We start from the raw sequence: 23,890 nt of genomic DNA on the forward strand, positions 1-23,890 counted from the left end.
ACCGAATACTGGAGCATATGGAGGGAACCGACAGAGTTCACGGACAGTATGACCCGACTGACGACAAACATTGAAAAACTGACTAACTCTGTTGCATTAATAAAGCACCTTGTTAAATGTATAAAACATGACTGCATCAGTATTATCTTGTATTTCCATACAATGTTACATTAGGCTGTTACACATCTATTGTCAGAGAAGTACTTGCATAAATAGGTAAACCACCTTCATACGAGCAAAGACAGAAAACAGGGCAAAATGAGTGAGTATACTTATTTATTCAGTAAGTTATGGGTCAAAGTATTTAATGAGTACATTTGTAACTCTTCTGGCTTCAGTCTTGTTGCCGTCTGTTCTGAAATTGTTAGGTTGTGTGGGGGTTGCTTTCAGGAAAACAATGAAATGCCGCCATCTGTTCCAGCACGTCATGACAGCATTTCTGGAAATCTCTGGTTACCCCGTCCACACTACTCTTGCCCAAGCGGTGTTTTCAAATTTACACACTCTAGAGGGCGCTTTAGAAAAGCTCCATTTTCGGGGGAGGAAAACGCTGTTTCAGTGTGGATGGAGGGTCAAAATGAAGAGAAAAAGCTTTGGTTACGGATTTTTCCGGTCTAGTGTGGACGTAGCCTAAGTTACAGATAAATATTGTGGACAGCTGGATGTCAACACAGGTTATTGTGGGACTCCTCTAGTTACATTTTGCCACCCATTACTCCTACACTTTGTCTCCTGCTTCTCATTCAGTTTCTGAGCAAGGTCAATAATTTGTCTTCAATTCCAAGAACTTCTTGCTTAGGAAACACTCTCATAAGAGAGATTTCTTCCAAAACATTTTGCAAATCAAAAATTTAAAAAAACATTGGTGCTGGAAATCTGAAATAAAATAGAGAATGGTAGAAACACTCAGAAGGTCAGGCAATCCGTGAAAAGATTGTTTAATGTTTCTGATCAAAGACTCCATATCAGAACATCTATGATCCACTGACATTCTGTCTTCTATTCTAAAACAAATTTTAGTGCTTTATATCTCTCTCCCCTAATTCTATATGTAATTTCAAAAAAAATACTATGGTTTCGTCATGACAATTCATAAGCTCATAAGATATAGGAGCAAAAGTAGGCCATTCGGTCCATCAAGTCTGCTCCACCATTCAATCAGGGGCTGATGCAATTCTTCCGGTCATCCCCACTCCACTGCTTTCTCATACCCTTTGATGCCCTGGCTAATCAAGACCCATCTATCTCTGCCTTAAATACACCCAATGACTTGGCCTCCACAAATCCCACAGATTTACCATTCTCTGACTAATATATCCCATAGTCCAAATCATTGACATACATCTTAAAAAGCAGCAGTCTCAACACTGACTCCTGTAGAACTCCACTGGTAACCGGCAGACAGCCAGAATAGGATCCCTTTATTCTGGTTTCTGCTGATCAGCCAATGGTCTACCCATGCTAGTACCTTTCATGGGTTCTTATCTTGCTCAGCAGCCTCCTGTGGGGCACCTTGTCAAAAGCCTTCTGAAAATCCAAGTACACCACATCTACTGCATGTCTTTTGTCTACCCTGCTTGTAATTTCCTCAAAAAATTGCAGTAGGTTAATCAGGCAGGATTTTCCTTTCAGGAAACCATGCTGGCTTTGGCCTATCTTGTCATGTGCGTCCAGGTACTCCATAATCTCATCCCCAACAATCGATTCCAATAACTTCCCAACCACTGATGTCAGGCTAGCAGGTCTATAGTTTCCTATCTGCTGCCTCCCACCCTTCTTAAATAGCGGAGTAACATTTGCCATTTTCCAGTCATCAAGTCCATCAATGCCCTCTCTTTTGCTTTTACATTGGCTCTGACTTCACTTGTCAGCCATGGTAATCTTCCATTTGAAAATTCTTCTTATTTGGATATTGCTGCTCTGCTGTCGTTCCTGCTAGTGTCCCTTTCCAGTCAACTTTGGTCAGCTCCCCTTTCATGCCATTGTAATTTCTTTTATTCCAGTGAAATACCGACACATTGGAATTTAGTTTCTCCTTCTCAGATTTCAAAGTGAACTCGATCATATTGTGATCACTGTTCCCTAAGGGGTTCCTTAACCTTAAGCTCTCTTATCACCTCTGGATCATTGCACAACACACAATTTAACACAGACGATCCCCTAGTGGGCTCAACAACAAGCTGTTCTAAAAAGCCACCCTTTAGACATTCTACAAATCCTCTCTCTTGAGGTCCAGTACTGGCCTGGTTTTCCCAATCCACTTTCGTGTTAAAATCCCCAACGATTATCATGACATTGCCCTTCTGACACACCTTTTCTATCTCCTGCTGTAATTTGTAATCCACATCCCAGCTGCTGTTTAGAGGCCAGTATACAACTGCCATTAGGATCCTTTTATCCTCGCCATTTCTTAATTCAACCCAATGAGATTCTATACCTTCCGATTCTATGCCATCCCTTCCTAATAATTTAATATTATTTCTTATGCACAGGGCCACACCATCCCCTCTGTTTACTAACCTATCTTTCTGATACACTGTATATTCTTGGACGTTCAGCTCCCAATGGCAGCCATCCTTTAGCCAAGTTTCAGAGATGGCCACAACGTCATACTTGCCAATCTGTAGCTGAATTTCAAGATCATCCATTTTACTTCTTATGCTGCGTGCATTCAAATATAACACTTTCAGTCCAGTATTTGTTGCTTTCTGTTTTAACTGCACCACACCTCTATTGCCCTGTACCTCATGCCACTGGCTGTGATTGTGCCTCATCTCCTGCCTGTCCTTTCTATTATCTCTGTTGCAAGCTATCTTTGATTTATTTCTGTTTTCCCCTTCCTCAGCCCTATCAATCCGGTTCCCATCCTCCCGCCAAATTAGTTTAAGCCCTCCCTAGCAGCTCTATTAAACCTGCCCGCTAGGATATTGGACCCCTTTGGGTTCAGGTGTAACTCGGCCTTTTTGTACAGGTCGTACCACTCTCAGAAGAGGCCCCAGTGATCTAGGAACCAGGATCCTGCCTCCTATACCAGTCTCTAAGCCACACATTAATATGCTTGATCATGTTATTCTTGCACTCGTTAGCAGCAATCCTTTTCACCTTCCTACTCAACTCCCTGAATTCTCTCTTCAGGACTTCATCCCCTTTTCTCTCAATGTCATTGGTACCAACGTGTACCAAGACTTCTGGCTGTTCACCCTCTCCCTTCAGAATACTCTGCAGCCAATCTGAGACATCCCGTACCCTGGCACCTGGGAGGCAGCACACCATGCAGGTATCTCTATCAGGCTGACAGAACCTCCTGTCTGTTCCCCTCACTATGGAATCCCTATGACTACCACATCTCTTATCTTCTTCTCTCCCTTCTGTGCCATGGAACCAGGCTCAGTGCCAGAGACCCGATTGCCATGGTCGTCTTCTGTCAGGTCACTCCCCTCAACTGTATCCAAACAAGAAAACAGTTACTAAGGCGGATGGCCACAGGGGTGTACTCTACTATCTGAGCTCTTCCCTTCACTTCCCTGACAGTCACCCAATTATCTAATTCCTGCAGCCTCGGGGTGACTAACTCCTTGTAGCTCCTATCAATCTCCTTGTTCACTCTCCCTAATAAGCAGTAGCGCATCAAGCCACATTTCCAGATCCCTAACACACTCTCAGGAGCTGCATCTCGGTTGAAATATAATTTATTTTCTTTAATGGTTCCTCCCAAAATAACATCGATAACAGTCTGGCATTTACAAAGCAAAGAAACAGTAGGCCATCTTGCAATAAATTTTTCTGATGAGACCAAAAGTTTTAAAATATTTTAGATTTTATGTGAATTCCAATGAATGGAATTTTCAGTTTCTACATTGGTATGTCCCGTGGGTGGAATGATTGAAGACCTCTTCAGCTGCGTCATCCTGTTTGCGGATGTCATGAATACCCATTGGAACTTTTATTGATGCCAGATTGGGAGAAATGGTTCTACAAAATTTGCAAACTCAGTGCTAGGCCATTAACTATTAGGTCATTGTTTTTTCCAAACCAACATTACTTATTTATTTAGAGATAACAGTGTGGGACAAGCCCCTGTGACCCAACAAGCTGCATTGCTCAGCAACCCACTTCTTCAACCCCAGCCAAATCACATGACAATTTACAACAACCAATTAGCCCACTGACCAGCACTTCCTAGGAAACCCACGCTCTCACAGGAAGAAGGTACAAACATTGAAATCTGAATTCTGACGTCCCGAGCTGTAAAAGCATCATGCTAATCACTACGCTATCTTGGTGCCTCCCTGGCGTTATGGTCAACAACAAGCTGTGATGACCAGCACAACTTCATACAGGAACTGAGAGTTTTCACGGTATTTTGCAACTATAGACTTTTCAACAGAATGATCTCCTGTTCTTCCTATTTTGAAATTGGAAGCAGCTTTAAAATACTTGTATGCTTTTGCAATCAGTCTTTTTTAACTACCAATGAATCCATGGATTGTAGACAAGATAGACATGACTGTATGATGTTTTATTCAGTGACATCTGTAGGTACTAATTACCGACAGCTCAGAACTCCGCCGTGTTCTCGTTTGATGGTAAAACAGGCCTAGCAGAGTTGGAAGAAGGTCCAAGACGTGAATAGGGCCCAGTGCCGCTAGTGATGTTCTGGTATGCTGAGTCATCCTTCTCATTCCCGGATAGTACTGCATTTCGTAAGTTGGGCATCTCTGCAAAGGGCAAGTAAGCTTCACCTAAAACCAACCCAATAATAAAAATATTAATTTACACAAACAGGAATACCAGGAATAATCTTAAAAGACTTCAATTGCAATAATAAATCCTACTTGCCAGAACTGTAAATTGGAAACCTTTGCATTTTTGATAAGTAATTTTCGCATTTAACAACTGAGTTTTGAATACACAAATCTTCCATTTATACTACCCATAAGAAAGGTTTTCTGTTGACAGCATTGGCTATAAAACTACATGGATCGTACAATTAAAACACACAATATTCTTGTGACTGCAATAATCTTAAGGGCATTTCTCAGTAACTGTAGCAGAAAATAAACATTGCGTGGAGCTGTACAGAATTTGAAATTACAGTGCTCTATGGTAGACCATACCTGTTTTGGCAAAGTTCCTCTTTCCTATATACATAGGTTGTTTACATGTTAGAAAACACAATATATAAGCATTCTGTAGCATAATTGGTGCTCCATAGAAACCAAGCTTATCACTGGATGAATTGTTACCCTAACCCTCAAACTAAAATAGGATTTGGGATTCTATTCCACATAAAAGTATTCTTACAAATTTATGCTTCTGTTTCATTTGTGTTCTTGCAACATATATTGGCATTGATTAGGCATTCTTTAAACATTGAAGGACTGCTTACAGTAAAGATGAAAGGAACATTGTATTAAGCCTGTGAATACTTGTACCATAGTTTTATTCTTCTCACATTCATATCAACTTCCCCTCTGATTCTACCATTACAAGGGTGTCAAAGGTTATGGGGAGAAGGCAGGAGAATGGGGTTGAGGGGAATAATAAGTCAGCCATGATGGAATGGTAGAGCAGACTCAATTGGCCAAATAACCCACTTCTGCTGCACAGTTTTATGGTCTTATTACACATCTGGGACAATTTACTATGCAAATTAACCCAGTTTTTGATAAAAACATTTTTGATTTTTTTATCACATTTTTTGGAAAATAGTATTTTAATAATTAACAAATAACTGATTCTATTTTAGATTTTTATATTGTTATTCCTCCGTTACTTCACATTATCTTGAGTTGATAGTCGAGAATCGACTGAAACTGGCACTGTGTAATATTTGAACATACAAACAAGTGCCCTCTTCCTACCATATGGAAGTCCAGCTTCTTTTCTATTTCTTTCTGTTTCAAAGAACGTATTATGTTGTTCCCAATGTTTATCACAGGCGGCACAGAGGAAATTTGACTCAAAGCTTGAACAGGTACAACCTGTTTAAAGAACACAACTTAAAATAATATTTGTGCAGTTTAATTCAAAACTTTTACTATGTGTCTAACTTAACAATTGCTCTTAAAATGAAAAAATTAATTTGCTTGAATAATTAACAGCATTTCCACAGTGCTAAGAACATTTTCCTTGTGGGGAGATTTGCTAGTCCCATTGGAAAGTGCTTCAACCTAATTGCAGGGGATGGAACCTGTTTTGACAAAGGGAAACGTTAACCGTTTCTTCCTCCACGGTTACTACCTAACCTACTGAGAATTTCCATAATTTTCTTTTATTATTTCAGATTGACAACAACCAGAGTTCTGGCTTTTCAGTGAATAGTTTAACATTGACTTCACAGAGAGGCCCTCTGCTGGTCAGGGTGACCATGGGTGTTACATCCAGCTATCTACATGATACACGAGCCAGGGCACTACGATGTGGAGAGCAAACTGTTGCCCGTGCAGGGGGCTCCCTCTCCATGCGGCTGAAGAATTCAAAGGAATGTCTTGGTTTGGTTTGGCACCAGCAGTGTCGCAGGAGTTTCCAGTCATTGTTGAACTCAATGTAGGATGTAGGATGTTACTTTTTTTGGTGAGGGAGGGGTTGGGTGTTTGACGTTCTTGCTGCTTTTGTTTGTGTGGGAGGATCTTGGAGGTTAGGGGTTTGATGTTTCCAAGTGGGAGATCTGTTAGTTTTTGTGCAAGGGAGAGGTTGGGGGTTTTGGGGGCTGCAAGTTTTGTTTCTTTTTCTTTTTCATGTGGGAGGCTTCTATGGTTTTCTGTATTTTATGGCCATCTGTTGAAGATGAATCTCCAAGTTGTATTCAGTGTACGTACTTTGATCTTAATATGCACCGTTGAACCTTGGAACCGTAGGGACTCCAGCTCTGGATTTTTCCCTAGGTCTACTCCGAAAGCCCTCTGCATGAGGAGATCGATTTGGAGTAGTGGAGAAGATAAAGGAGAAGAGAGTTTACCAGAGAGATAAACAGCATAAGACGGGAAATTAGAATGCTCTCCAACAGGTACAGAAGAAGCAGTGTAGAAGAGAGAGAAGGACTGAGGCAGTTGAGTCAAGACCTGAGAAGGAGGCTTAAAGAACTTCGGAATGCGGAAAGGATAAGGAAGAACAAGCGCGAGAAGAATAGGAAAAGGGCTGCTTTCATCAGAAACCCTTATCGTTTTTCTGCAAGTGTGTGAGAAGGGGAAAGATCAGGCAAACTGGGAAAACCAAGAGAGGAAGTGGAGGCATACCTGCAGGAAACACACTCAGATGAAAGACGAGACCTGCCACTGGGAGAAAACAGCAGGATTGAGCCAGTGCAACAGCCTCAGAAACCTCTAGACGAGAAAGAGCCAACACTGAAAGAAGTAAGAGAAGCTGTCAAGAAGGTAAGGGAAGGTAAGGGCAGGTTCAGCACCCAGGCCCAATGGGATCACATATAAAGTCTACAATAAGTGCCCAAAGCTTCTCAAGAGGATGTGGAGGCTGACGAGAGTCATCTGGAGGAAGGGCCAGATACCACCTTGCTGGCAAGTGGCTGAAGGATGTTTTCTGCCAAAAGAGGAAAACTCAACTGAGATCAAGAAGTTCAGGACCATTTCCCTCCTCAACTTTGAAGGAAAAATCTTCTCCGCTGCTCTAGCAAGAAGGACGACATGGTAGAAAACCAATACATAGATAGGGCAGTGCAAAAGGGAGGGATTCCTGGATTCCCAGGATGTATGGAACACACTAGTGTTATATCCCAGCTGTTAAAGGAGGCCAAGGCAACCAAAGGGAACCTGACGGTTGTGTGGTTCGATTTAGTCAATGCCTATGGTACAGTGCCGCACAAGCTCATCGAGACAGCACTGAAACACTACCATACCCCGGACAAGGTCACCAAGATCCTGGTAAGCTATTTGGAGGAGATTCACCTCAGGTTCAGCATGCAGGACTACATAACATCATGGCAGCGAGTAGAGAAGGGCATTGTGACTGGCTGCACTATATCCGTAGTCCTCTTCGTCATGACCATGAATCTACTTAAAGAGGCTGGAGAAAGAGATACCAGAGGGCCAAAGACAAGCACCAATATCAGACAGCCACCAAGCAGAGCTGGTGACCTTATGGATGACTTTACAATTACAACCACAACACATATCCAGGTCAGATGGGTATGGACGAGACAGCCACATGGGCATGAATGAAATTTAAACCTGCCAAATCAAGGTGTTTGGTTATAAAGGAAGGCCAACTTACCCAGAAGTTCATCTTGAAGATCCAGGATGAAGAAATCCCATCTAAGATAGGAAACCCCAGCAAGTGCCTAGGGAAATGGTATGATGACAGCCTGAAGGATGTTAACAACAGCAGATACCTGGAGCAACAAACAACAGAAAGGCTGGTAAAGATCGTCAAATCAGGTTTACCAGGAAAGCTCAGGGCATAGATCTTCCAACATGGGCTCCTACCCAGACTAATGTAGCCAATGATGCTGTATGATATCTCCCCGTCAATGATCGAGGGCATGGAGAGGAAAATTAACCGGTATCTGAGAAGGTGGTTAGGAGTACCGCAGTGCTTCTCTTCAACAGGGCTCTACAACAAGTCAGCCAAGTTCCAGTTGCCCCTCTTCTCAGTTGTAGAGGAGTTTAAGGCAGGAAAAGCACGCCTCATCATGACCCTCAAAGACGACAAGGTCAGTGAAGCAGGAGTCAAGATACAGACAGGGAGTAATGGAAGACAGTAGAGGCGGTAGAAGCAGAGTCCCCACTTTGCCACAGAGACATTGTCAGAATAATGTGCAAGGGCAGGCAAGGCCTGGGAGGTGAGCCAACAACCAGGTGGAGGGAGGCCAACCCCAAGGATAGATGGCACTTGGTCCAGCAGGAGATAAGGAAGAAAGAGGAGGAGACTAGATATGTGTGAGCAGTGGAGGTGGGGAGTCAAGGGACCTGGACAAAGTGGGAAACAGAACATGGGATGACATATGGGAATATACATCTTTCCATCTCCAGTTCTTATTGAGGGTTGTGTACAATGTACTACCAACTCCAACAAACCTGCGGAACTGGTGAATAACAGAAGACCCAACATGCCACCTGTGCCAGAAACCAGCCAACCCAGAGCATATTCTTTCCTCATGCCAGGTTGCCCTTTCCCAAGGACGGTACAGATGGAGACACGACCAGGTTTTGAGGGCACTCACCCACGTTTTGGAGTCAGAGAGGAAGAAGGACCACAAAGAGGACAGCCAACCAAACTTCATCAACTTCATCAGGACCGGGGAACATGCTGCAGCAACAAACAAGTGCAGAGATGGTATCCTGAGTTTGGCAAAGGACTGGGAGATGAAGGCCGATCTTGAAAGGAAGCTGGCGTTCCCACCGATAGTAGAGAACACACTTCGACCAGATGTTCTACTATTGTCAGAGAGTGCAAAGAAGCTGGTGGTGATAGAGCTAACAGTACCATGGGAGACCCGATGCCAAGAGGCCCCCGAGAGGAAGCTTGCGAGGTACGAAGACCTGGTGGCGGATTGCAGACGGCAAGGCTGGCAGACGTGGAACTTCCCTGTCGAAGTGGGGGTAAGAGGGTTTCCCCCCATGTCATGCTGGAAGATGATGGCAGCTTTAGGGATACAAGGGAGAACCAGGAAGAGACGTTAACACCATGGCACAAGCAGCACAGAGAGCGTCCAGTTGGCTTTGGCTGCGAAGGGACGATAGTAGCTGGAAGTCTGACCATTGGGGCTAGAAGACTGATCACCTTCTGCTGTCCCACCATCCCGAGGATGTTCCGGGTTCAGGGATGAAACGTCTGGAGATGGATGGACCCGGCTCATGACTCGACGGTCCAGCCGCAGAAACATCACAGCTGTTTAAGGTAATGGTAAAGCCACGAGGCAGCTGAGATTTCAGTTTTTTCTCTCCTAGATGAGCTGCAGTCCGCAGCTGAAAAGCCCCATCTGCCCAAAGCAACAGGCTTAAAGGCACCAATAACTCGCCTTTGCCCCTTCTCCCATCAGTAGAAATGGTTCTGCCGGACTTGATTGCCAGAGGCTATTTAAGTCATACACCACTGAAAGCATTTAATAGGCAGTGGGAGCTAATCCCCCCACAGCCCCAGCTTTAACAAACTTAAGGAACTGACTTCACTGAAAAAGACAGACAGACAGACATACTTTATTAATCCCGAGGGAAATTGGGTTTCATTACAGCCGCACCAAGAATAATGAAGAAATATAGCAATATAAAACCATAAATAATTAAATAATAATAAGTTAATAAGTTAAGCACAATAAATGCAGGAGATCATTAATATCTGAGGAAGAATGGACAATAATATGGAGAAAACAATGGAAGTGTACCAGTGCACAGAAATGGAAGGAGTTTGGATGGAAAAGCTTGATAAGATAATTTATTACACCCTCTCAGAAATCCCATTATGATAGTAACCCCCCCCCCCCCCCGTTTGCTGGAGAAATTGTGGAAATCAAATTGCAAATCATTATCATATTTTTTGGGACTGCCCTGTTATCAAAAACTATTGGAGGGGGATACACAATGCCCTACAAGACATCTTTAAATGTGAAATACCCTTAAAGAGTAAGACCACATATGTTTTGGATTTCTACCTCAAGAATGGTTGAAAAGAGATAAATATTTAAGGAATATACTGTTGGTGGCTGGTAAAAAGACTCTTACTAGGAAATTGTTATCACAGGAGAGCCCAACTTTAAATGCATGGATGGAAATAACAATGGACCTTTACAAAATGGAGAAGATAACAGCATCTGTTAATCATAAGCTGGAACAATTTGATTCATACTGGGAAAAATGGTTTATCTACATAATGCCTCATAGGCCTGATTTTATTCTCACAAATCAATGAATCTGTTGTTAAAAAAAAGATCACTCCCTACTTGTACATAGTTCTTTACTTTTGCTTGTTTTTTCTTGCCACTCTTTTCTATAAGTGTATACCTCAGATAAATACTTTGTGGAGATTTGTGATATATATGCTATATATGTACAATGTCTGAAATACATCTTATGGAAATGTTTGTTTGATGATGAACTACAATAAAAAAATTACAAAAAAAATCAAAAGGGATAGAAGGAGAGAGAAGATGAATTATGATCATTTGAAGTCAATGTTAGATTTTAATAATCTACAAATTTTGGAAGCAATGGATAAAATGTTCCGTAGTGTACTACACAACAGATGATTGGTGAATGAGACTACAAATTCTGAAAACGGTGCTCACTTCAATAATTTTACATTAACATGACTGCTTTTGCATGTGACCAAGTAGTGTGGGAAGACATTTTAAACAGGAGAAGAAAACAGTGTATTGCATACAAATAATAATTAGATAAATTGTTCTTCCATGTTACTATTCCATCTACTCCCCTGCCATTTTTTTCCCATTCCTCTTTCTCCTTTTATGGTACATTTATCAAGTACCAGTTTCTTTCCATTTAATCATTCATACAATTATCAAAAACATTTTAATCAACTTTGGCCATTTATGTTGAATGTTCTAGATGTTAATGGAATGAAGAGATATGAGGATAGTGCTAGTAAATGGCACTAAATTAGAAGATCAGCTATGTTCTTAATGAAAAGGTGAGCAGGCTTGATGCGCCAGGTGGCCACTCTGCCCATTTTTTGAGTTCTCACCTTAAGCTAACATCAAGGTTCTATTGTGATCTCAAACCAATGCAGATAAATTGCTTTTGCCTCTGGATAGGTATATTTAAAACTTTAGTTCAAAGTTCAAGGTAACTTTAAAGTACATATATATTACCATTACTACCCTGAGATTCATTTTCTTGCAAGCATTCACAGTAGAGACAAAGAAACATAATAGAATCAATGAAAAACTCCACAAAGAGAGACACACAACCAAATGTTTGAACATTATAAAAACCAATCCTTACTTCAATCACTTAATCAAGGAAATGAGTGAGTTAAGATGTTTCTTTTTCTAGTCAAGAACATCGCTTGGTTCACAGGGTAGATTGTATTTAGCGCTTCATAGAAATTTCATTCATTCCTAAAGATGATTGAGGAACAGAACAGAGAACACAGGACAGTACAGTACAGAAACAGGCCATTCACCCCATGACATTGTGCCAAACTAACAGAGAACGCAAATAAACACGCGTAAAGATGCTCTTAGATCTGAAATACCACTGATGTTGCACTTATGACTTCCAGTGGATTTATGCTCTTCATGGTTGTGTTTACAGCGGCACTTGGCTCTCCAGGTGCTTGGGTTGAAGTTTTTTCGCTTTCTAAGCCAGAATTCACCTACGTCTTCAGGGCGAGATGGAATGAAGGCAAAAGCCTGGCACTGGCAGCCTGAGACTGCACAGGGCACTTGTTCACTGGTACCTATTGACAAAATCATGAACATCACCGGACATTATAACATAGATAAAACTTGGAAAAGGCTGAAAAGATTGAAATACAAAGGCTTCTGTTGTCTACTTGCTGTTTTATCAAGATAAGTGGACTCATTTCCAGCAGGTCAGGTTTTGTAGCTATGATCAATCAGAGATATTTGTTTTTCTCTCAGTGTATAATTCTACTGAGTGAGAACCAAGCTGGACTCTCTCAATGACTGTGAAATCTTGCATCAATGCTACCAAAGAAGATCAATTCGTAATGGTTCAGTATGTTCTAAGATTTCAAAAGATTAATGGAAAAGTTGCTGCAGAAATCATTATAGGACATGAACCATTTTTTAAAAAAAGTTTAGTTTAGTTTAATTATGTTGCAAACAACCTGCAGCATTTATTTTTGAACCCTGTAGGACAACATAAAAGCATTACCAATCTCAATCTCTGGTCTATATTTTTAGTTATTGATCATAACTGAATTTAAAGTTTCTGGATTTGGTAGTCTAAATGTTAGGCAGAAACACTGAAGCAGCTGTTTATCTATTTTCTATCCGTTGGAGCCATGTGTCTACCTTGCATGGTGTGGCATGTTTATTATTGTAATCTGTCATGTGGGTGGCCGTGTGGTTGAAGCAAATGAGTATAATTACATATTCTCGCTTTTAGTTAGTTTACTTTAGTCTAGTTGAGGGAGATAAGCTGCAGGGTGATTTTTTTTGTGTTCAATTGCTAAGTTAGTTTGACCACTTAGTTATGTTAATTGGGATGCTATTGGAACACTAACTAGACCTCTAACATTGCTTAAGTACATTAGTTCAACTGCTAACTTGGTGACTTCACTAATTTGAACACTATGTCACTACCTGGTCCATTATGGACACCTCCCCCCACTTTCTCAATCTCTCTGCCTCTATCTTTGGAGACAGCTTATCTACTGATATTCACTAACTCTCACAGCTACCTGGACTACAATATACCTCTTCCCACACTGTTACTTGTAAAAATACCATCCCCTTCTTTCAATTCCTCACTTGTGGCTCTTTCTCACCTCCCCTCACTTTCTTACCCTGACTCCTCATCCTTATTTCCAGTCCTGATGAAGGGTCTTGGCCCGAAACATTGGCTCTTTTCCATAGATGCTGCCTGGCCTGCTGAGTTCCTTCAGCAGCTTGTGTGTGTTGCTTGGATTTCTTGCATTCACAGATTTTCTCTTGCTATCTCACTGTGGTAAACTATTTGTATACCTGTTTGAACACGCCCCTCTGCTGACTGCTCCTGTGGCTTCTCTCACAGACCCTGTTATAAAGGCGATTGGAGGCACTGCTCCTCCCTCAGTCTCCAAGATGTCGTGGTCACGTTTGCAGCTAATAAAAGCCTATCTTTTGCCTCCTGTCTCCCGAGAGTTATTGATGGTGCATCAGTCACTAATTTAGTTCCGTTAGTTTTCTATTGCTGCAAGATTGTTTGCATTTGCTGATTTCGTAATAAAAAGTCAAATGTATTTCTTTCGATTTCGAAATCATTATTTTGGAAGCTCGTGATCCAGTGTTGATCTGCAAGATTAGTGTCTCAGCAGTTTTGGTTTGTTTTAAAATAATCACTACAGACATGTTTAGATTAATATTGAATTTCTACAGAATTTATTCCTTGAATCACTGAGTAGAAACATAATCATAAATTAATCATAGATTCTAAACTTGTACCTATGACAGAAAAGCTTTTGCTTGGGGTACCATTTAATTATGATTACTGCTAACAAGTTTCACTAATCAGAAGAATCTAAGCAATAACAGAAGAAGATTTTTCTATTCAACTTATCATCTTTCTCTCCAGAACTTCTCCGTGCTTGATTATTCTAAATTTGCTGATCTAATGCATCTGCTAGTGAATGATCATTTCTGTCTCTGCCTTGTATAAATCCTATTATTATAATTAACATCTCTTATTCTCAAGGTAGCTCTTCTGCTGAGAAACGTTGATTGGTAGAGCAGGGAAAGCAGAATTTCACAGGTTGATGCTTCCACAATGTTCTAGCAAATATAATCAATTTACGTGTAAAAGTTTGTTCCATACCAGTAAAATGTTCATGTTCAGCAAGGGGGTGTCCACAAAAGCACTTTGATTTCACTCCAACACGAATGCAATCCCAATTGAATTCAGGGCATCGCCATCCAATATAAATTCCTTTCAAAGCAACACAGTCATCAATGTATTCTTTATAAACATGATAGTTGAACCAACTAACAGATCATTGTGAAAATATTTTAAAATATTGAAGTATACCAAATTTTCCATAACTAAATTAAAGTAAAAATTTAAAAAACAGATATTTATGCTGAAAATACCTTGCATTAGTACATATATCCTTGCTTTAATACAATCCTGGCCTATACCTTAATGCCAGTCATAGAAAAGAAACATACTAAACGAGTGCGATTTTGTATTTTTGCATCAAGGTCCGACATAACCAGGTTCAGAAACAGCTATTACCTTTCAACCATTAGCCTCCTGAACCAGAGTGGATAACTTCACTCATCTCAGCACTGAACTGATTGCACAACCTTTGGACTCACTTTAAAGGACTCCACATTTCATGTTTTCAGTATTATGCACGCATTTATAAGTTTTTTTTGTATTTGTGTTGTTTATCTTCTTTTGCATATTTTTTGCTTGTTAGTTTTTGTTTGAGAATGCGTGCAAGAAAATGAATCTCAGGGTTGTATGTGGTGACATGTACGTACTTTGATAATAAATCTACTTTGAAATTTGAGGAACAAGTTTATTTTGTATGCTACTTGTTGTGGAATTTTGGGCACTTTTATTCAGTTTATAATTTATAGTTTTCTAACTGTAGCACAAGAAACCTCTGCTCCTTTCTAGACTTAAGCATCAATACTATCATTGTAATGACAGAAGCCCTTGATGTCAGTAGGATTTAGAGTGTTGATCCCCACAAAGGACACTTGGAACTTCTGGAGGAAACACATAGCTATCTCAGCCATTTGAGTTCAAGCCTAGACCTGCAGAGAGAAAGTAAGGCTTTTGGACATTCCTACGATATATTGGTGAAAAAATGTTACCGAAGAACACAGGACATATTATGATTTGATCTAATTTGACAAATAAATAGAAAATCTAAGACTTTGTGGCACATCCATTGACTGTATAAAATATATTGTTTCCTTTCTGACTAGCTGTCACCATAAATTTGTTTTTCCGAGGTAATACATTCAAACAAATGGCAAACGTTAAGAAGTTTGAAAGTTCATTGGATGGAAATTATAATGGACATTTACAAAATGGAGAAGATAACAGCATCTGTTAATCATAAGCTGGAACAATTTGATTCATACTGGGAAAAATGGTTTATCTACATAATGCCTCATAGGCCTGATTTTATTCTCATAAATCAATGAATATGTTGTAAAAAAAAGATCACTCCCTACTTGTACATAGTTTTTTCCTTTTGCTTGTTTTTTCTTTCCACTCTTTTCTATAAGCGTATACCTCAGATAAATACTTAGTGGAGATTTGTGATATATATGATATATATGTACAATGTCTGAAATACATCTTATGGAAATGTTTGTTTGATGATGAACTTCAATAAAAAAATTACAAAAAAAACAAAAAAAGAAAAGTTAATTCTTTTAAGTACATTAGATTTTGAAATTCTTATTTGAGAGAATTATAATGAAATGCAATTTTTTTTAAAGGAAAAGAGATTGCCAAGTAGTAATTAAGCTTTCATATAAGAACTAACTTAGACAAAAATCTATCATCTGCAGGCTATTGTATTTAAATATCTCAGGATTAAAGTCTGATTCTGATTCTGATTCTGAATATATTCAGCTGATTCAGCCAGATTCCATTGGGAAAAGTATAGATTATGAAGAGGAGGTTTCTACTTTAACTATGTATTTGGAAATCCTAAATGTTGCTGTTGTTAGTCGGTAGTGATGATGTAACACAATCTAGGTCTGTGTTTGATGTACATAACACACTCAAATCGGGTCAGTGATCACAATGTTTAAACTCACCTGTCTGAAGTGCATCTAATGCTGCTTCCCTCTCTGGATCAAATAATTCCTTCACTCGAATCCCAAATTCATCTCTATGCATCGCTTTTGCAACAGAGATAAGCTCTGGGTTTTTGGCTGGAACTATAGGTTTCACTGTGTATCCTTCAAATATAATCACATAATCAGGTAGGCATTTTTTTTTGGTTCTATGTATTCTTCATCTGCAATAATTTATTTTTGCCAGTGAGAAACAAAAGTGAAGAGTCAAAATCTTTAAACAAGAGATTTTCTGCAGAGGCTGGAAATCTAAAGCAGCACACTCAAAATGCTGGAGGAACTCAGCAGGTCAGGTAGCATCTATGGAGGGGAATAAATAATCAATGTTTCAGGGCCAAGACCCTTCACCAGGGTCTCATCAAAGTATTTACCTAATTCCCAGGTTGGAAAGAGTATAAGTAAATGGTCTGGAAATTCAATTCACTTTGCATATTTTTTTCATGCTCAAAATGCAGTACAATTCTAAGAAAAGGGAGACCATGGGTTTAGAAACATTAATGATATGTGAGGTAAGGCAACAATGAATTTAAAATCAAATTAATTTATAGCAGTCCAAAGACAGTATAAACTTTTTAATAACAAAATTGCACTTCTAAGTTTGTCATTCCTAAAAAACATCATTGGAAATAATTTTCCTGAGTAAGTGGATAGAGGTGTAGGAGTGGAAATTAGAAGAGAAAGTCATTGTGGATTTTCAGCTGGGCAGTGTTTCAAAAATAATTTCTTTGAATGGAGTCAAAGGAAATGTTGTTTGATGTAAAAGTGGTTCAGTTAAACAAACAAGTATGTTAGCTGACAGAACTATGAGGGGTATGGATATCAAGGAATGCCTGAAAGCACTGGATACCGCGAAGGCTACGGGCCCAGACAAAATGCCGGCAATAGTCCTGAAGATTTGTGCTCCAGAACTGGCTCTGCCACTAGCCAAGCTGTTCCAGTACAGATACAACACTGGCACCTACCTGACAATGTGGAAAGTTGCCCAGGTATGCCCTGTACACAAGAAACAGGACAAGTCCGCCCAGCCAGTTACTGCCCTATCAGCCTGCTCTCAATCATCATCAAGGTAATGGAAGGGGTCATCAACAGTGCGATCAGGCAGCACCTGCTCGGCAATAACCTGCTGACGGATGCCCAGTCTGGGTTCCGTCAAGGCCACTCAGCTCCTGACCTCATCTCCTCTTTGGTCCAAACATGGACCAAAGGGCAAAATACCAGAGGTGAGGTGAGAGTGAAAGCCCTCGACATCAAGGCAGCATTTGACCAAACATGGCATCAAGGTGCCCTAGCTAAAATGGAGTCAGTGGGAATTGGGGGAAAACACTCTGCTGGCTGGAATCATACCTGACACAAAGGAAGATGGTTGTGGTGGCTGGAGGTCAATCATCTCATACTCAGGACATCACTGCAGGAGTTCCTCAGGGAAGTGTCCTAGGACCAAGCATCTTCAGCTGCTTCATCGATGACCTTCCTTCCGTCATTAATTCAGAAGTGGGGATGTTCGCAAATGACTGCACAATGTTCTGCACCATTTGTGACTCCTCAGATAGTGAAGCAGTTCAGACCCAAATGCAGCAGGACCTGGAGAATATCCAGGCCTGGGCTGACAAATGGCAAGTAACATCCGAGCCATGCAAATGCCAGGCAATGACTATCTCCAACAAGAGAGGCTCTAACCATTGTACCTTGACATTCAGTGGCATCACCATCACTGAATCCCCTACTATCAATATCCTGTGGGTTACCATTGACAAGAAACTGAACTGGTCTAGCAATATAAACACTGTGGCTACCAGAACAGGTCAAAGGCTAGGAATTCTGTGGCGCTTAACTCACCTCTTGACTAGCCAAAGCTTGCCCGCCATCGACAAGGCTCAGGTCAGGAGTGTAATTGAATACTCACCACTCGCCTGGATGAGTGCAGCTCCATCAACACTCAACAAGTTTAACATCATCCAGTGCAAGGCAATCCACTTGATTGGTACCAAAGCATCCAATGCCTCCACCATCGACGAACAGTTGCAGCAGTGTGTACTATCTACAAGATGCACTGCAACCACACATCCAATTTCCTAAGGCAGCACCTTCTAGACACACAGCCACTACCATCTAGAAGGACAGGAACAGCAGATACCTGGGAACACCACCATTTGGAAATCCCCCTCCAAGCCACTTGACTTGGAAACATATTGCCATTCCTTCAATGTCGCTGGTCAAAATCATGGAATTCCCTCCCTAACAGCACTGTGGGTGTATCTACACCTCAGGGATTGCAGCTCATCACCACCTTCTCTCTCAAGGGCAACTAGGGATGGACAATAAATGCTAGCTTAGCTGGTGACCCCCACATTCCATAAATGAATAAATAACAAAAAAGATGTGAAATGAGCTGCCAGTCTAAGTGGAGGATGTGGGTTCGATTTCAACATTTAAGAGAAATATTGTATAAGTACATGGATGGGAGGGGTATGGTGGGATGCAGGTTGATGGGACTAGGCAGAATAGTGGTTCGACGCAGACTAGGTGGGCTAAAGATCCTCCTTATGTGTTGTGGTGTTTGATGATTCTAACTGGTTGGGACTTTGCTCAGTAAAGGAACAGGGGGCCCTCAGACCATCCAGATGTGGGAATGTGCTGCAGAGAGATTGGAGGTCTATGGTGCAGATGAGCAGACTGGCACCAAGAAAGTGGAAATCGTCAGAGTGGTGGGAAGTGTCAGAGGTATCATGGGTGTAAGTAGAAAGGAAATGGAGCAGGAGAGAAAGGATGGAGTGAAAGTGGAAGTGATAAATGAAGTAGGATAAGAACTTGCTGAAATAACTTGTCCACCCTAACAAACCTATTTCTATGTATCTTGCTCCAACTTCTGTTTCAGCAACAACTCTGACTTGTAATACTTGTAATTAGGTGCCTAAAACTTTTGTACAGTACAGTAGCAATTTTACTGCTGCAATAGTAAAAAACACATTTCAAGACTTATGTGACTGACGATAAACCAGAGTCTGATCTGGGTCTCTATTGTGGACTGAGAGTGGAAAGGGGGAAAGGAGAGGGCAATCATGCTGGGGAAAGGGGGAAGGGAGAGGGGAGGGAGCAGGAAACACTAGGGAGATATTCTGTATGATCAGTAAACCAATTGTTTGGAATCAAATGACCTCACCTGGTGTCTCAGGGCTGGATGTGTCTGCGTCCACATCACGCAGCACCCCAGCACTCTCTCTCTGTCACCTGTCCCACACCCCTCCCACAACACTCCATAGTCATAGAGTGATAGAGAAGTATAGCATAGAAACAGGCCCTTCAGCCCATCCAGAACATGCCAGAACCATTTAAGCTGTCTACTCTCATCAACCTGCACCAGGTCCATCACCCTCCTTATCCCTGCCATCCACGTACCTATCCAAACTTCTCTTAAATGTTGAAATTGAAATCACATGGACCACTCGAGCTGGCAGCTTGTTCCACACTCTCACAGCCCTCAGTGAAGAGGTTTCTCCTCATGTCCCCCTTAAAACTCACTTTTCACCCTTAACCCATGACCTGTGGTTGTAGTCCCACCCAACCTCAATGGATAAAAACCTGCTTGCGTTTACCCTACCTATACCCCTCAGTCCTCTATGTCGTAAAGAATACAGTCCTAACCTATTCAATATTTCCTTATAACTCAGATCCTCCAGACCCAGCAGCATTCTTGTGAATTTTCGCTGTACTCCTTCAACCTTGTTTACATCTTTCCTGTAGATAAGTGGCCAAAACTACACACAGTACTCCAAATTAGGCCTCATCAATGTCTGATACAACTTCTACATAATATCCCATCTCCTGTACTAAATACATTGATTCATGAAAGCGAATGTGCCAAAAGCTTTCTTTATGACCCTGTCTACATGCAATGCCATTTCCAATGAGTTATGGACCTTTGTTCCCTGATCCCTCTGTTCTACCACCCTTCTAAGTGCCCTACCATTCACTGTGTAAGGCCTACCCTGGTTGGTCCTACCAAAGTGCAAAGCTTTGCACTTGGCTGCATTAAATTCCATCAGACATTTTTCAGCCCATTTTCCCAGCTGATGCAGATCCCTCTGCAAGCCAGTGATCACCTTCCTCACTGTCCACTGCATCCCCAATGCTGGTGTCATCCACAAATTTACTGATCCAGTTAACCACATTATCACCCAGATCATTGATATAGATGACAAACAACAAAGGTCCGAGCACTGATCCCTGCAGCACATCACTAGTCACAGGCCTCCAGTGAGAGGCAGCCCTCGATTACCATTCTCTGGCTTCTCCCACAATTTACTACCTCATCCTGAATGCTGAGCGACTGAACCTTCTCAACCAGACTCCCATGAGGGACCTTGACAAATGTCTTACTGAAGTCCACATACACAACATCCACTGCCTTGCCTTCATCCACATTCCCAGTAACTATCACGAAAAGCTCTATAATATTGGTTCGATGTGACCTCGCCACCCTCAACGTCCTTTGCTCTCGCCAGATTTCCAAACTTGCGAGGGGTGGGGCAGGGGTAAAAATTTATTTAAAAAAAAGATTTCCAAACTTGCTCCCTGCTCCACATTGACAAATACAGTACTGTGCAAAAGTCTTAGGCACACATATATAGGTAAGGTGCCTACGCCTTCTGCACAGTACTGTACTTATGCCCATAACATTATTCTTGAACTTGAATATTGAGTGCTGCGTTATCGCTGATATAATTTGGAGAAGCTTTATGAAGGAAAAGAACTTTTCAGTGCTACTAAAATGTTTGCCAAGAAGTTAGGGGTTTAATCTCTCACAGGCAATACCAGGTTTGGAAAATAATATAATTTGTTTATAGGCTAGGCTGTTTATTTTCAACTCTACTGCAGAGATGTTGTTTTGCTACGATAAAGCAATCCCATTCTAAGCAACCTGTGGTTGAGTGTACCTTTCTGTTTCTTATTTGTAGGGATCAGGACATAGTTACGCAGGCCAGAATCTACTGCATAATCCCTAATTGCCCTAGAACTGAGTGGGTATTATGCCATTCAAAAATTAACCACACAGGTGAAACTGGAGTCACATGTAGACCAGACTAGGCAGAAACAGCTGATTTCCTCTCCTAAAGGAGATTAATGGACTAGAGTGGCTGTCTTGACAATCCGGTAATTTTGTAGTTTTTACTACTGATAAATAAGCTTTTAAAATCACAGATGATTAAATTCCACTGCTGCCCAGGTTAATAGTGCTTTTGGCTACAAGTAATTTAGCCACAGTCCTGCACCTGGATTCAATACCTTTATTTAGATTCTGAATTTTGGATTAATTTATCACACGTACAGTAAAATGTGTCGTTTGCGTTAGCAGGCAGCACATCCAAGAACATACCGGGGGAAGCCCGCAGGTGTGTCCACACATACTGGGGCCAACAAAGCTTAAAATTCTATTTCAGATTATATACAATAACCAGGAATATAACCTGCAGTTTAAGGGGGATTTACTGTTACCCTGAACATGGTCTTTTCATTTAACACCACAGTCATAGGTTATTTGTCGGATTTGCAGAAGCTCCCCCAGTCATTTTAAACGGGCCAACTGTTAAGAATGGGATTGGATATAAAAAGTCCAGGAATAATGAAAATGGATGCTGAGTGATAAAACCTGTGAATAATTTCTTGAAATCAACAATTCATGACGTGAAAAAGCTGGTCTCTGCTCTTACTGCAGTAACAGCTTGCCTGGAGGCTTTACGTTAAGGATACCACTCCTCGTCATATCAATAGCTGAAACTAATTTGGCGGGGCAGCATTAAGGCAAGCGGCATGTTTCAGAGTGAGCACCATGCACTTCAGCAGGTAACAGCTGCAGAGTGGAAAAGAAAAAAAATAGATTCCAAAAACTATTAATGGTTGGGTGCATTTGCCATCCCACTTTGCCAGCACTGAATCAAATACTTTTTAAACAGGAAATTCTTCCCTTAAAACAAGAAATTCCTGACAACACTAGTTCTTTAAGACTACTGTTCTATGCCACCATGAATAGAGTTATCACCTTTCAGTTCAGATTTATATAAAACTTCTGAAACTGGACTGGAAGATTATAAACAAGAATGCCACATTTTCTCACTTCCTGTTCTTTTGATGGATGTGATTTGATTTTTAAAATTCTCTTGCTTTCATCACAAAAAGGAAACATCAAAATTAATTTTTTCTGTGAAATTTTACATTTTTACATTTTCCAAGGTCAATATCTTGCACCTTGCCTACTTTTGGAATGGGCAAAATTTGTCAGTTCTGAGTTTCTATGGTGGATTCTATTACTCCTGCCATGAAGGTTGTCATTTCTCTGGGATTCTTCCAATTTACTGCTGTAAGGCCCAGGGACTGACACGGACTGCACTGACAATCTGAGGTGCTAAATTCAATGTATTTTTACATTACCTTTTGGACCAAGCATTGTGTTTTCCTGTGTGGCCTGTGATGCTTGATGTGGCACCAATGCATGGCTAGGTCCAGCTCTACTATTCATGTCGCTGTGGGGTGTGGCCTGGATGGACTCATGACCTTCAGTCTTGGGAACAACACCAGCCTTCTTCCCCTTCGCCTTTGAACCTTGACCTGAAGACATTGCAGGCGTATTTCTCAGCTGAACTTGCCCACTGAAGCCAGATATTGAAACATTGACAATTACAATAGAATTTTCATTGTTGACATTTGTATTTAGAAATTTGATTACATCAGGCAAAGTTTTTCTTAAAAAAAACTTTTTGTGTGATTCAGTCCTACCTGGCCAGAAATGCAATCATATGAAGTGGAGAGAAATGCTTTTATTGCCTTGTAACTAGGAAACAGGTTGTGTTGTTGACAGCAACCCAGTCAGAGAAAGAGACTGGAAGAATCTCTTGTTAATTACTGGCGTGTGAGCTAATTGAAAAGCAAATATTATTTAATGTGCAACAAGCAACATGCAATAAGAGGAGCAATAGATTACTGTACAGCTTAAAACATACTGAATTTAGATAATATTAGACAGATGGAAATGTCCAAAAATCCACAATGTGCACATGCTAGGTATGGTTCAGAATGTCTTATGAAATGCAAGTAGTGTGTTCATATATTGAACAATACCTAAAATGCAAAGGTCATCCAAGAAGGTAAAAACTGTAAAGAGGATTAGCTTGTTAAGTCCTCATACCTACTTCCACATTTGAGAAAGTCATGACTGATCATTATACCTGCACCACTTTCCGCCTCAGCTCACTTGGGCAATGACGTCCAAACATTCACCACCCATTTGAAGAATTTTTCTTCTCGTGTCTGATGTAAAAGCAAACAGCCAAGTTTGTCCGGCACTTCTTCCCTTCTTTCAGACTTTTAGCATCTGCAGTGTATGGATCATCTCACCTCTATCCTGAACTGACGGCTCTATATCTTGACAGTCCAGTC

At 40.9% G+C, this 23,890-nt stretch overlaps 1 protein-coding gene across 1 annotated transcript; it reads right to left on the reverse strand.

Moving 5' to 3' along the window:
• Window positions 1-922: 922 nt before the first annotated feature.
• On the reverse strand, window positions 923-23,238 carry LOC132404943 (protein FAM221B-like). Its single transcript, XM_059989563.1, has 7 exons — window positions 23,231-23,238; window positions 22,886-23,103; window positions 16,421-16,564; window positions 14,454-14,564; window positions 12,169-12,372; window positions 5,865-5,984; window positions 923-4,742 (listed from the first exon to the last, which is right to left on the reverse strand). The coding sequence occupies exons 2-7, from the start codon at window positions 23,070-23,072 to the stop codon at window positions 4,558-4,560; spliced, it is 951 nt and encodes a 316-aa protein (XP_059845546.1). The 5' UTR covers window positions 23,073-23,103; window positions 23,231-23,238; the 3' UTR covers window positions 923-4,557.
• Between the last annotated feature and the right edge of the window lie 652 nt (window positions 23,239-23,890).

This window comes from Hypanus sabinus, chromosome 14 (assembly GCF_030144855.1).
Source record: "Hypanus sabinus isolate sHypSab1 chromosome 14, sHypSab1.hap1, whole genome shotgun sequence".
Classification (NCBI taxonomy): Eukaryota; Metazoa; Chordata; class Chondrichthyes; order Myliobatiformes; family Dasyatidae; genus Hypanus; species Hypanus sabinus.